The sequence below is a fragment of the Cricetulus griseus genome, chromosome 6, assembly GCF_003668045.3.
Source record: "Cricetulus griseus strain 17A/GY chromosome 6, alternate assembly CriGri-PICRH-1.0, whole genome shotgun sequence".
NCBI classification, from domain to species: domain Eukaryota; kingdom Metazoa; phylum Chordata; class Mammalia; order Rodentia; family Cricetidae; genus Cricetulus; species Cricetulus griseus.
In genome coordinates, this window is record NC_048599.1 from 31,970,218 (window position 1) to 31,985,466 (window position 15,249).

At 36.0% G+C, this 15,249-nt stretch overlaps 1 protein-coding gene across 2 annotated transcripts in view; it reads right to left on the reverse strand.

Moving 5' to 3' along the window:
- The window catches only part of Xrn2 (5'-3' exoribonuclease 2), a 66,080-nt gene that overhangs the window by 33,268 nt on the left and 17,563 nt on the right, over positions 1–15,249 (reverse strand). Inside the window, exons 9-20 of one of the 2 annotated variants that reach the window (XM_027421587.2) lie at positions 15,049–15,206; positions 13,976–14,050; positions 13,758–13,891; positions 13,602–13,659; positions 13,411–13,518; positions 11,503–11,547; positions 9,217–9,348; positions 6,529–6,641; positions 3,775–3,910; positions 2,886–2,993; positions 2,720–2,809; positions 1,434–1,506 (exon numbers count right to left, since the gene is read on the reverse strand). In XM_027421587.2, coding sequence (XP_027277388.1) covers positions 1,434–1,506; positions 2,720–2,809; positions 2,886–2,993; positions 3,775–3,910; positions 6,529–6,641; positions 9,217–9,348; positions 11,503–11,547; positions 13,411–13,518; positions 13,602–13,659; positions 13,758–13,891; positions 13,976–14,050; positions 15,049–15,206 — 1,230 coding nt within the window. The remainder of the gene's footprint in view (positions 1–1,433; positions 1,507–2,719; positions 2,810–2,885; positions 2,994–3,774; positions 3,911–6,528; positions 6,642–9,216; positions 9,349–11,502; positions 11,548–13,410; positions 13,519–13,601; positions 13,660–13,757; positions 13,892–13,975; positions 14,051–15,048; positions 15,207–15,249) is intronic. The other variant, XM_027421588.2, reaches the window with a different exon arrangement.

Consider the following 15,249-nt stretch of genomic DNA (forward strand, 5'->3'; position numbering starts at 1 on the left):
TTTTATCTTCTCCCTGGAATTACTATGTTGAAAAGATTCTTTGTCATTAATACAAATACTATAACTATAATAATATAAGTTGGCTAGAAATCTGTATGTTTACATATTTAAATATTAATTTAGTAGCTTTAGCAAGGATTGAATTATGTATCTAGTAAACATAAATATATTACCTTGTTAATTTTTATTACCTCTCCATTTTCCTATGCTCCTTCTCCTTAATTAAAATATCCTCCACAAAGTTCCTTCAAAAAATCTCCTGAGATTCTAATCCATTTATATTTTACATAGTCCAAATCAGTGGGATGCATTTTCCATTTTTATTAAAGTACTATGAAATTATTACTATTACTTAAACTAACCTTCCCCCCAAATCTCTTAAAATTTCCAAGTACAGTATTTTTTGGGTGGGTTGGGAGGGTGTTGTGAGGTTGCTGGGGACCAAAGCCACTTATGCATGCCAGGCAAATGATCTACCACTGAGTACTTCCCAGCCCTTCCATCTGTTAATTGTTTCATATGCCACTCTGTCTTACAGTTCTCAGCTTAGGTCCTGGAAAAGTGTACAGCACAAGAAAATGTCAAAATGATTTGCTGAAAGGAGTCTTTAGTGATGGAGTTTTATATTCAATGATCAACATTTGTTGAGTAGTGAATACTACCTCAAGTTTAGTATGAATCTTGAAATTGCCTTTTCTACAAGGAATTCACACAAGGAATTTAAAAACAGACAAAACAAATGAATGTCAAGTGTTAAGTTTCTAGTATATTTTCTACCAGTTACCAGAGTATAACCCCAAATGAGCATTACTATTTCTTTCTCAGCAGCTTCAAAAGGTGACAATGGACTGAAGAAAAGTAACAAAGGATACTAAACCTGCAAATTTAACCTACTTCAACAAGTTCCTATTTACCAGAATATTACTATTAAAATTACTATTGGTCGCTGGGCATTGGTGGCGCACACCTTTAATCCCCAGCACTCGGGAGGCAGAGGCAGGCGGATCTCTGTGACTTCAAGGCCAGCCTGGTCTCCACAGCGAATGCCAGGATAGGCTCCAAAGCTACACAGAGAAACCCTGTCTCAAAAAAACCGAAAAACCAAAAATAAATAAATAAACAAATTAAATTAAATAAAAAATTACTATTGGTCACTGACAATCATAGATTGAACAGATACACTCATTTTCACATGTAATTATGAAAATATGTATGGAGAATGATTTCTATAATTCTTTTATCCTGTAAGTCATGACTGACAAGTTTTAATAAAAACTTTAAACAAGCCAGGTGTTGGTGGCACATGCCTTCCAAGGCCAGCCGGGTCTACAGAGCTAGTTCCAGGACAGCCAGGGCTGCACAGAAAAACCTTGTTTCAAAAAAACAAAACAACAACAAAAGTAAACAAAAAGGAATGAATATCTAGATTTTACCTTGCCATGCATATTTCTTCCCATTTAAATCGATAGCAAAATCTTCAGGATAGAAGTCAATTATACTAGAATCCTGTTTCGGGGAGAAAGCAAAAGAATCAAAACCAAAAACATGATAGGACTCTTGTTCAATTCACCAAGATTCAATGAGGAAATAAGATATATTTTCTCTAAATGCTAAAGTATGAGGTTTCTAATATCAGGTATCGCAAAACAAAATTAACAACTTTATTTTAACAAAGAAAGAGTTCTAGAATAATTATGGGTTTCACAGAGGCAGTAAAGGGTTTAGTTACTCAATGTTTCCTATTTCCTGGCTGGGTCTCACTTTTTAACTAGCACACGCCACCCCACCCCCCCACACACACACACAAAAACCAAGCTCAGAGGTAATTTTAGGTAAGTCATAGATAGAATGTTTAAAGTCATTATGTAGTGATGAAGCAAAAATAGTTAATGCAGGGCATGGTGACTCACAACTCTAATTCTGGTACTGGGAAGTCAGAGGTGGATCTCTGTGAGTTCAAGGCTAACCTGGTCTACAGAGCAGTTCCAGGGCTACACAGTAAGTTCCCTGTCTCAAAAAAGTTACATATAGACTGAAAACAAATAGGTTTTATTTACTGGATAGAAGATTCATAGCCAAAGAAAGTATAGGATAACACATTATGCAGTGAACTCATTCTTTTTAAACTGTGGCATGCAAAAGCAACTCTGACTAATATTGCCAATGTAGCACAAATAATAAAAAACCGACAGATATTTGAGTTCAATCTGAAAATCAGAAAAGCAAAGCAAAGCAAAAAAAAAAAAAAAAAACAGAAAAGCCAAGCCACTAGTAAGTTCTTACTTCTTTCTATCTACCAAGGGGGGGCAATCCTGACCTGAGAGTGACTGCAGACTGCAATGCTCTCCACCAAAAACCTCAGACTAGTCTCTCTGAGCCCCTGTCTTATATTCTCTCTACTGCTGGGATAAAAGGCATGAGCTGTTTCTCTTTTAGACTGATTCACTCTCATCTAGCCTAGGGTGGCCTTGAACTCACAGAGATCCATCTGCCTCTGTCTCCCAAGTGCTAGGATTAAAGATGTGGCCACCACTGCCTGTCCTCTATGGTTAGCTAGTGGCTCAGGTATGTGGCTAACTAGTGGCTTAGTGTGTGTGTGGCTAACTAGTGGCTTAGCCCTGCACTGATCTTCAGGGAAGATATATATATATATATATATATATATATATATATATATATATATATCACTACATACCAACACATTTTAAAACAGACTTACAGGGTCACTCATGAGCTTCCGCCATGATGGAGGTAGAAAGTTACCACTTGCAGCTGGAAAAACCCCCATGAGTTGTTCCAGTGGTTTAAACTGCAAGAGAGGGAAAGGTTAAAGACTCCAAATTATTATCTAATTCAAATTCCTATTTTTTCAACTTGAAGCTTACCGGTTTTGTGCCCTTCTCAAATTCTGAAGACATGTCTGCAATACCTTCAAAGTCTGAGGCAAATGGTGCATAATGGAATGGATAATACCATTTCCAGGAAGCACAGCCCTAAAATCATTAATAACAAATAAAAGCAAAATGCTCTTAATGATGAACATGGTAAAAAAATTTGACTATGACTATTAGTCTATAATATCCTATTTATAAAATAGGACTTCTGATATATACTCCACTCATTAACTTTTCTGAGTTCAAAATATTATTTGTCTGCTTCATATCAGTGGTTCCTTAACATAAAAGATATGGTGAAACTTTTTGAATAATCAGTATTTAACATCAAACCTTATATTCACAAACACAAACGGGTCAAGACATTTATCGTTAAAATATATTTGATGACATTTCTTTTCAATCTCAAGCTTCTATCATCAAATAAAACCAATTAGCAAAAGGCTCAATATTCTATTTTGTGTAGCAACATCATACTATAGAGGAGAGCTGTTACAATCAAATTCCTTTCAAATTTCTATTGGTATGATTTACATTATATTCTTCCTTTAGTTGCTTGGTGACTGTCAAATACTCAGTTATTTTTAAACTCTATGTAAACAAACCAAAAAGCCAGTAAACTTTAGTCAAATTAAAAACCAACTCAAATACTCTGATCCTAAAGTCCTTTAAGATAACAAAACCAAATTTTATTGATATAGTAATTCCCAAGGAACTTCCAAATCGTTATGTATTTTATTCATGGCAATTTTTAATAGAAAGTTTTAAATAACAAGTGTAAGTTTTATCTAAGGATATTCAACATTATGCACAATTATAGAAATTACTAGTTTTCTAAAATGATTAACCAAAAACTTGGGAGGAAAAATTCTTTTGGTACCTGGTAATAATATCGAAGAACCCAGCACAGTCCTTCAACATAGGACTGAACCACCTTACGTCGGAATTTCTCATCAGCTGCATCTACATCAAACTTGTTCTTATAGTATCGTTGCTTCCAACCAGCTTCCCATAACCTAAAAACCAGGTGAAGTAAGTTTATATTGAGTAAATACATCTGCAGCTATACACTGTCTGATTTGGGAATAAATCAATTCATATTTAATACCTAAAGGAAATTGAAGGAGCTGAACAGAGATTCATTTTACTTTCTAAACTGATGAACTCTACTTTCAGCAGTTACCAACAATAATTAAACATCAGAAACCCAAATACTGATGGTAAGGCCATTATATAACTACATTTTAAAAAACAGCATAAATACTTATAAAGTAAATACATTATACTTGTTTGTGCCAATCCTAATACTGCTTCCCATATTTTCTTTAATTGTGTAATAATTCTAAAACTATGCTCTAAGATTAAGATATTGAAGATATTTTATATTTCAAAGCTTGTCACAATATGTTAACGATATGAAGTAAGTAAATGATTTTTAAAATGGTATACTAAATGTTTTTTTAAAAGGATATAAAATAATCTAGGGTGCAGGTGGGCAGAGATTGTATGCATCCCTGTTCTCTCTATCCTTGCTCACCTCATCCCTCTTGCAACAAAGAGTTCTCATGTCTTACTAGGAGACAGACTGATTTCTGCATCCCCTCCCCTCACATCCCTATTCTCATTTATGTTTTGGTATAACCTAACAGGTTATACCAAATTAATTCACCAATTATCATGAACATTGAAGTTACACAATCAAATCTTAAACACACTTTATGTGTGTTCCTCCATGCACAACTGAGTACTACATGCATGTCTCATAATCACAGACACTGGATCTCCTGGAATTGGAGTTACAGATGGTTGTTAGCTACCATATGAGCACTGGGAATTAAACTCAGGTCCACTGCAGGAACAGCCCATGCTCTTAACCTCTGATCTCTCTCTCCAGCCCCACAATCAAATTTTACTCCCCAACATGTGTTTTGTTTTATATTTTTATTCTTTAAAAGATTTAAATATTTTAAGGAACAAGATAAACTAAAGAACACTTTCAAAAAATCAAGTCAGATCAAGAACATCAAGTCATTCTCCATTAGACTTTTTGAATGTCAGACTTTAACAAAATAACTACAGAGAACACACTATCATCCCAAACTACCTACCAAAACCTAAAAGACTCATAGAACTAGAATAGCCTCTACTCTACTGTTTTACTTGAAAGCGTAAGTGAAACAAATGTCAAGAGTCTCAAACATTTCTTTATAGAAGTCTTGAATAAACAATAAATGACTGAACAAATCAAGTTACCTATTAAACTAGTGTTTATCATGATAGCTACATTGATAAACAAAAAACAGATGATACACGCCTTTAATCCTAGTACTCAAAGGCAGAAGCAGGTACATCTCTTGTCAGTTCAAGACCAACCTGGTCTACAAAGCCAGCTCCACACAAACCTAGGTTACTCAGGGCCTTATGTTTAAAAGAAAGGGAGGGAGGAGGGGGTGGTGGGGAAGATAGCTCAGAATAAAGATAGATCAAAGGTTAAGAGCACCAGCTGCTCTTGCAGAAGACCCGGGTTCAAATCTCAGCACCCACCACCACTTATAACTCCAATTTCAGGGAATCTGACATCCTCTTCTTAACTCTCCAGGTACCAGGCACACACATGGTGCATAGACATACATCCAGGCTAAAACACATTTTTAAAAAATCAAATACAAAACAAATAAAAATCAAATATAAACAAAAACTTATAGGATGGAAACCCAAGAGACAGAAAAAGCAGACTAGAGCTAGATTAAATAAATGTTTATTGAATGGCTATTCATTGATCTGATATTTTTTACCACTTATCCAATATTAAAGGATACTAGGAAAATAAAGCCATATAATTAAGTTCTTAATTGTAAATAAGAATCCCCACATTCTATTTCCTGTACAAGAAGCATGCCTTGCTGAACTTTGAAAGAAACATTTTCCTAAATTCTTAGTGAACTACAATTTTTTAAATTGTTGCCCTTTTGTAAAGGATGCTCAAGGTAATCTAGACTCAGGTACAGGAGAGGCTTGTAATTTCTTTATGTAATGATTCCAAGTCCAGTCTCTGAACCAATTACAGAATCAAAGTTTCCCACTATAAAATTTAAGTATGCAGTTAAAAGGAAACTCCTGTCATGAAACAAAATTTTACATATGCAATTCTGTAGTTCTTTTTAAAAAATACATATTTATATCCTAAAATGATTTTTGCACATTTCCTTTTGAGGAGGAATCTTTTCATAGAATACTAAAGCAAACTATGTTATTGGCCAAATGTATCTGAACTTTCTAGGTTAAGCAACTTGAAAATTTAATCTCTAAACAGTAACATTCAGATCACATCATTGGAGCTAAACATTCGTGCCTAGCCAATCTAGTGCTTGGTCTCAGAGGGGAAAGTGGCTTGGAAGACAGAAAGCTGCCTGCATACTAATCTAGATACTTGGGTTTAACAGCAATAGCTTACACATCTCCCTGGAATTAGTGACTGTTCTAACTCTCCACATTAATTACTGCTGGATAAAAAGATCACAGGCAAGTATCTGAAGGCATTGCTGCTCTAAGCTAAATAGCATTAATTAGACCACATCTATTTCAGCAATTTGCTAACAAAATGCTACCAAAAAAAAAAAAAAAAAGGCTTTACCTGACGTTATCCTCTGGCTCTGGTTCACTGTCACTGTCTTCTGCTTTTCTCTTAATTCCTGGAGATGGGGAGCCATCAGATGCAAAACTTGTATTAGGAGATATTGAGGGACTCTGCAGACAATTATGACATTACAGAAGGATTTCATTATTCATTTTACACAAGAAGATATAGCCAAACATCTAACACTTAAGAGTTTCATGTGTTAACTTTTAAAGCTATTAAACAAAGAGCAAACATATCTAGAAAGAACAGAGACTGACCTTGTCCCACACCAGTCCCCTTCCCAAGAAATCCAAAGTGCCAAGCTTTCTCTGTTCAAACTCTAAAGAATTATTAGGACAAAACTTGTTTAAAACAACAATAGTTTAACAGACATAAAAAAAATTATTTAACTTGAATCTTGATTTCCTTTGGTAGTTTCCTGGTATTATTAATTCACAACCATTTTCTACTATCATCCAGTAAAGTTATTAAAAAAAAAACCTCTGAAGGAAAAATTATATATTTGGTTCATATTATCTATAATAAATAGCAATTACACACACATGCGTACATCAGACAAAGCTTATGAGAATGCCATCAAATAGTAAGTGTTCAGCAATACCAAATCACCCTGTAAAGCAGCAATTTAATGAGATTCCATCTGAAAACAGTTGAATTATTTTATATGTATTGCTTTAAAATTCAGTATATTAAATAGAAAAATGGAGATTTTTTTTGTTAGTATTGCAAAACCTTGGATACTTTATTAGTTTTCCTTTGTACCAAATTCAAAGAACACAATAGGACCCTAACTATTTTAATATTTAATTAAAAAATTTAAAAAACTTTTGCAATTATAGTTAAATGACCAAAACTGTCATGATAGAAAACACTATCATAGTTAAGATTTCCTTCTGTTAATCACAGCAGATTAGCTATTTTAAGTCATCTGAATTACTTTAAAATTGAGAGCAAACAAGGCTCTCAAGGGTTTAATGATACTAGAATAAAAACCTTACCATGAAGACAGTTCACACTACAAACCAAGAAAAGTTAAGCTATACTTCACATAGAACTTAGAAGTACTTTCTTTCAAAAAATATGTCAGATTTGTTCTGACCAATGTATATATACCCAAGGCTAGAGGGACGGCTCAGTGAGTAAGCATCTGCTGCACCTGCATGACAAGCGGAGTTCAACCCACTTATATCTAAAAGGTGAAGGCCAGACACATGCCTTTAATCCCAAAGTCTATGAGTTTGAGACTAGCCTGGTCTACATAGTGAGACTCTGTCTTTAAGAAAAATTGAAAAGGGTAAAACCCAATTCTACAAATTGTCCTATGACTTCCGTGAGTGCATGATGATTCACAGCACCCACCTACATGTACATCACACACAAATATAATGATAATTATTAAATAATTTCTTTTAAAAACACACACCCATAGTGTCTAAACAAATTAAGCACAGAAAGGTTTCTTCGTACTTGGAAAATGAGAGAGACATTATGAGACAGATCAGAGTCTGACATAACAAGTTCAACCTTTACCGACTATATGCATGGCCTTGAACAATATAACTCTGTGAGTTTCACCTTACACTGAGGATGATACTCTCTTTAGATGCTATACCAAATGCTAAATAAAATCTTGTGTGTCAAAGATTACTGGCTAGCACTCTGCCTGCCTAGCACAAGTGATTAATCAACCAGGAAATGATCACCACTATCTGGTGACATTCAAGCCTATAAGGCATTTTCTTAGTGATTGATGGGGGAGGGCCCAGGCCATTGTGGGTGGTGTTATGCATGGGCTAGTGGTCCTAGGTTCTATAAGAGAACAGGCTGAGCAAGCCATGAAGAGCAAGCCAGTAAGCAGCACCCCTCCATGGCCTGTGCATCCGCTCCTGCCTCCAGGATCCTGTCCTGTTTTGAGTTCCTGTCCTGACTTCCTTCAATGATGAACAGTGCTACAGAAATATAAGCCAAATAAACCCTTTCCTCCCCAACGTGCTTTAGTCATGGTGTTTTTATCATAGTAATAGCAATCCTAACTAGGACAGACACCCTTTTCTGACCTCCAAGGCATCAGACACACACCTGGTACACAGATGTACATGCAAGCAAAACACTCCAACATATAAAATAAAAATACAGTTTTTCTTAGGCTACCAAAAAAAGATACTCAATGACTAAATCCTCACAGTCCAATTAAGGCATGGTACGGTTCTGAAAAGATATTTTAAGGTGCCCCTTACTACACAAACTATGGTTCCTTTATATTTGTAAATGTAAGAAACAAATGGCAAAAGCTCATAACTGGTCCCTAGGAGGAAGAGAAAATAAGAGAGCAAAAGTCACTGTCCTTTCTAGCCTAGGCCAGGAGACATGTGAATATTCCAGTCATATTTTTAGTACCATCTACCACTCAGTTCTTTGGGGTATTATGGGAACACCATAGCTAATTAGCTATTTCTTTATATTAACATGTACTGATTATCCCATATTCTTTTCTTTAACATCATTTAGTGATTTTCATCTTGATAAAGATAGATTAAATAAAGTTAAAAATATTCCAAGACAAAAGATGTTGAGAAAAACCTATCAAACAAAGCCTTAGACAAAAGGATAAAATTCACAGATACAATTCTAAAAGGAACCGAACATTCATCATATAACACCACAGAGAAGTAAGCCACTTACAGAGTTACTATGCATCCTCATTTCATAGGCCGCTTGTCTTGGATTACTGGCTACATGACAACCTGGTGAATTTCTTGAACCCAAGGCATGAGGTGTTAATATTCCACTAGGAGTAAAAGCTGGTTGATCTCTCTAACATAAATAGAAGCAAAATTAAATTACAACGCAGTTAGTGACAGGAAGCGAAGAAGACAGTGGAATAGTCCTTATTTTAAGTGCTTTACTATTAAACTCATTGAAAGCCACACAGACTTCCAGTAACATTACAAGGTTATTTACACCTTATAAGCAACAGTCTATAATACTTAATAACTTTGCCCTAAAGTACACATAATAATATGTATAGTATATTGTTTTGATACATGGGATCATCTTAAGTCTCATATTAATGTTTGTTACAATTTTAGGAATACACAAACTATAATTCAGGTGAAAAAAAAGACAACATACTTTTTTTAAAAACAGTAAAACAACATTTATTTAGTCATAACCCTGTTACAACTAGGTTGCTTATTTCTTATCAAGTAGAGATATAATTAGAGCTCTAACAGATAATAGCTATGGCTGACTGATAAAATAGTTATTAACAGAGAATAATATAGACGATAGAAATATGTGTGTCTCCCAATCTAAGCACTTGTGCTGGCTAGTTTTATATCAGTTCAACCCAACTTGAGTCATATCTGAAAAGAGAGAACCTCAACTGAGAAAATGCTCCGCGTAAAATCCAGATGTAGGGCATTTTCTTAATTAATGATTGATGAGAGAGGGCCCAGCCCATCGTGGGTGAGTGATGCCACTCCTGAACTGGTGGTCTTGGGTTCTGTAAGAAAGCAGGTTGAAGCCGATGGCACACGCCTTTAATCCCAGCACTCGGGAGGCAGAGGCAGATGGATCTCTGAGTTCGAGGCCAGCCTGGTCTCCAGAGCGAGTGCCAAGATAAGGCTCCAAAGCTACACAAAGAAACCCTGTCTCGAAAAACCAAAAAAGGAAGGAAGGAAGGAAGGAAGGAAGGAAGGAAGGAAGGAAGGAAGGAAGGAAGGAAGGAAGGAGGAAGGTTGAGCAAGCCAGTAAGCAACACTCCTCAGTGGCCTCTGCACCAGCTCCTGCCTCCAGGTCCCTGCCCTTGTTGCTTCTGATGATGACCTGTTTATCTGGAACTCATAAACCCTTTTCCTAGTTGTTTCTGGTCATGGTGTTTCATGATAGCAATAGTAGCTATCAAGAATACCAATTCAAGACAGTGCTCTTGAATCCAAACGCAATGGTGAGCAACTTAACATTTCTCCCTTTCTGTTTCCAAATAGTGATCAGTTCTTATAAAACACAGTAGAGGGAGGAGAGGGAGAAGGAAGGAAGGAGAGGAAAAGAGAGGAAGGAAGGAAGGAAGGAAGGAAGGAAGGAAGGAAGGAAGGAAGGAAGGAAGGAAGGAAGGAAGGGACTACAAAGTATTACACAATTACATATAGAATCTATCACAGGCAGACAAGTAGCTGCATAGTTAAGAGAAAGGACTGATCAATGCTAGGAGCAAAACTAACAAAGGAAACCTTGTATATGATGGGAGGGAGCAACAAAGGCAGGAATATAATTGGAAGTACAAATGAAGGAAACACTCAATAGCACAATAGGTGAATTTAGAAGAAAGCAATGAAAAAGAAAAGCTAGATGGTCAGAATTAGCCCAAAACCAAGATAGAACTAAATTCTGAAGGTACTGAAGAATCTGAGGAGATTTCAGAGAAAGAAACAAAATTCAGAAGGTCACATTCTAAGAGGATTAGAATCTGACAAAGATAAGGGAAGAGAAAATGTATACAGTAATTTCCTAGAAGATGCAAAGGGCCAACTATTCTTACTACAATAACTACCTGATTATTAAAAAACAATTCTAACAACCAAGTGCCACTTGCTACCCACTTCCTATCCCTTGACTCCAAACCTTAGGAAGGGCTTCTTTAAAAACGAACCAATGACTGTGTATAATGGCGCATACCAGTAGTCCTTTGCACTTGGGAGACAAAGGCAGGATGATTGAGAGCTCAAGACCAATTGGGATAGATATATTTTCCCTATCTCAAGACACACACACACACACACACACACACACACACACACACACACACACACACACACACACACACACACACACCAGTATTATTTTGCCAGCTTTAAGACAGCTGGCAGGATTTGGAGGTTCTTGAATAAGGAATAGTTATTGCAATGCATAACATCCTCAAAAAAAACTTAAGCTTTGCCCAATCTCATGCAGTTAATTAAAACTCACCTTCATCCTCTTTCTTTTTTCTTTCTGTCGTCTTCTAAAACTGTCCTAAAAGTATAAAATCCATATATTCTGTCAAATAATTACACAAAAATGTCAGAGTTAAACATTAGCAGGAGTGATTTGAAAGACCATTTAAGCTTTAAAGGAAGTTATCAATAGTCTGGGTCTAACTAAACCAGCTTTGTATATATACAAAGCCCTAATTGTCAGAACTCTGGATGAGCAGAAAGACTGAATTTTGATAAAAATAAACTGTTCTTAAAGTTTTAGGATCTTAAAAATACATTTTAGGAAAATAAAAGAGCTATGACAAAGACCTTAGCTTTACACTAGATGGAATAAGCTTTTCAACGTGAGAAAATATATGTACAAAAAAATGAATCTTAAGTTGTTAAATATAATTACCATTTAAAACCTCTACAAGACAGTTGAATAAAGATACTCAGTTATGCCAGGCAGTGGTGGTCCACACCTTTAATCCCAGCACTAGGGAGGCAGAGGCAGGAGGATCTCTTTGAGTTGGAGACCAGCCTGGTCTACAAGAGCTAGTTCCAGGACAGCCTCCAAAGCCACAGAGAAATCCTGTCTCGAAAAACCAGGGGAAAAAAAAAAAAAGATACTCAGTTACATTACTAAAGGCTAACCACTCCTAGCATGAATGGCAAGCAAGAAAGAAGTGGGATTCCACAAACACTAAGCCCTAGCTTCCAAAAAGCTATCAACAGAAAAAAGGGAATTCAGATTTACTGTTTATTCTTGGCCAAGTTAATGCACAGGTCTCAAAGGGCAGCCATAATTTCACCTCTCCAGGATTTGGGGCTGATATTGTTCCTCATTAACAATGGTCCATTCCACAGGTTTGCACACCCATGTCCTAAAACAGAAGCCAGCAGTACTGGTGCCTACCCTAAGTGCATTCTGCCAAACGCAATGGAAAACTTTAATTAGATCTGCAATTGGTGCTTTCTTCCAGGATTGGGGTTTTGTTGTTTTTCAGGACAGTTTCCTTATGTAGCCCAGGCTGTCCTGGAACTCACAGATCCATCCATCTGCTTCTGCTGGAATTAAAAGTATGTACCACCACACCTGATCAGGAGAGGGGATTAACAAAGTATACCCAAGGATGAGGCTATGAAACCTCCAAAGGTATAAAAACTCTTTCTTATTAATGGTCAATGTTTCCCAAGCTCTCATAGAACACTTTCATTCCACATAAGCTCCCATAGACTCTCACATTCCTACTCAAGGCTTCAAGTACCTCCTCCCATCAACCAAGGTTCTAAAATTGTCTTCAAGACTTTCCCCATGTCAGGCATCCTGTAATCCCCTCATACTCATCTCCAAAATTACTTCAATTTGTATCTGGTCTCTTACTCCAATCTCCTATAACCCATAGTATTTACTATCTCAGTGAATGGACTCAACAAACACTGAACTGACTAGGATAGAAATTTGGACTTCTCTATATAATCATATAATCAACTTCCAAGTGCCTTGTTACTTCAGTTCCTTCCTCTATGTTTCAACTTACTTAGAAGTTACCACCCTCCACAAAGCCTACATTCTTCCATCGTTCTGCCCTAGCTGATGCCATCCAACTCAGACTCCTAGAATACACACTTCCTAGGCCTTACCCTGTTTTCTAGAGTATAAAACATGGCAGTCATGTTTTGGCTAGTTTTAGATTTATATCCTAAGTAAGATTAGGAAGAGAAAAACTGCAATACAACTCAAATAATGTACAATACACAGTTCCATACAGCAATCATCACAGCCTTTATAAAACAGCCAAGTACCAAGCTTAGGATTATATAAGCAACACATTACAGTGGTATTACAACACGGACAAGTTAAAAAGTACATCACAGCCTATGAGAGTAGCAATTTTAGCTACTGCAATGTATTTACCTCATCATCTTTTCTCTTTTTAAAAATGCTATCCTCAACTTCACCAACTGCTAACATGATCATCTGTACTCTTTGCAGATTGACATAACCACTTTCTGTAAGGTAACCCTGTAAGTGATAAAATACATGTAAAATAATGTTCATAGAAAACCAAATACACCTGCTTTTAAATTACTCAAAAATAAACTTACCCCAGTTTTGTGTACCACGTTTTTGTATATGTTAACCAAACGATCAATTGCACCTTCCCTGCCACCAGGAGACAAACATTATTCATTAGGATCAGTGGGCTCTGTAAAGTCAAGAAGGCTGAGACAGTCATTGGAACATCCCACAGATACACATACCTAATCTCTAATGACGGCAAGTGAGGAAGGAAATCATTCCCCACAAAGAAGCACATGAACACCCAGTCATCAATGCTCCTCTCCACATCAAATGGGAATGGTAAGCTGGCCATGGTGAGTTCTCTTTCCAGATACTACAACCAAAAAAGAATGCTGACATCAAAGCAATGAAAAGAACATGTTTGAGGAGTGCAGTTCCAATAGCCAATGAAACATACCTCTCGAAGGACATTCAGCCGAATGAAGATAAACTCCCCTTCTGCACAAGGAAGACTATCTGCAAGTTCATCATGCTGCAAGAAAGACAGTGCAGATTATGCCCAACCTAAACCCTGCAATTTTTTCTAGCCACACAAATTGTAGGGATTTTCTAATGTAAGACCCCATTTAATATTTAAGTACTAAATTTAAAAAGTTCACCAAATCATTTTAAAATAATCACATCTAGACCAGAGATAAGCAATTATTTGGTATGAAGGGCCAGGAATGCATATTTTCCCTTTGGGGAGACACATACAGATGAATATTCTTTCACGTTCTAGAATACTTTTAAAACCCTTAAAAATGTAAAAGCAGCTGGAGATCAGTGATTTAGGAGTATTTGATGTTCTTTCAGTGGACTCACAGTTTACAGCACCCATATCAGGATGTCCACAATAACCTGTAACTCCAGCTCCAGAGTACCACACCCACACATACAACTTAAAATAAAACCTTTTAAATAAAATAAAATAAAATAAAACATTCTTAACTCATAGGTCCACATGAAAGACATGTTTGCCTTTCATCACCTACGTCCAATCAATATTAGTATTTTGTTGTATATTCCTCTGGTCCCTTCTTGGATACACATATACTTCATTTATTCTATCTTCTGTCTAAAATCATATAGTTCATCTGTTTTTTTTTTTTTCACTTTTTCTCCAACCAAGTGAGCTCAAATAAATGAAAAAAAAAAAAAAAAACAAAAACAAAACATAACAGTGCCATGGTATTTAATATATTTGATTTGTAGTTCCTTTAAATAAATAGTAATCATTTGAAATACCTTCCATAAACAATTCACATACACTGGGCATTGTCATCTACAAGAACTTACCTTCACAGAAACAAAAATTATATTACAGATTTATTTCACATTACTTTAAAAGCTGCATTTCTATGAAATACTTTTATGAGGCAGTCTGAATAGACTTGATGATAAACTGTACATTTTAAAAAGATTAAACAGTATACTTTATGGCAGTGTACATATTTTCAAATGCAGTACTATCCATCTTAAAGTTCTTACCTTTCCCTTCTTTTCTCTTGGCAAACCTTCACAATCCTTAACCTCATGTCCAAACTGATTACAAAGAGCACATGGTTTGGGTTTGTTTGGTTTGAATTCTTCTCTGATTATGGTGAAGTTAGGTTCATGTGTAGCAAGACCAAGCATAATGAGATCAGCTATCAATCAATAAGAAAAAAAACAAGTGAATGGTACTTTGGA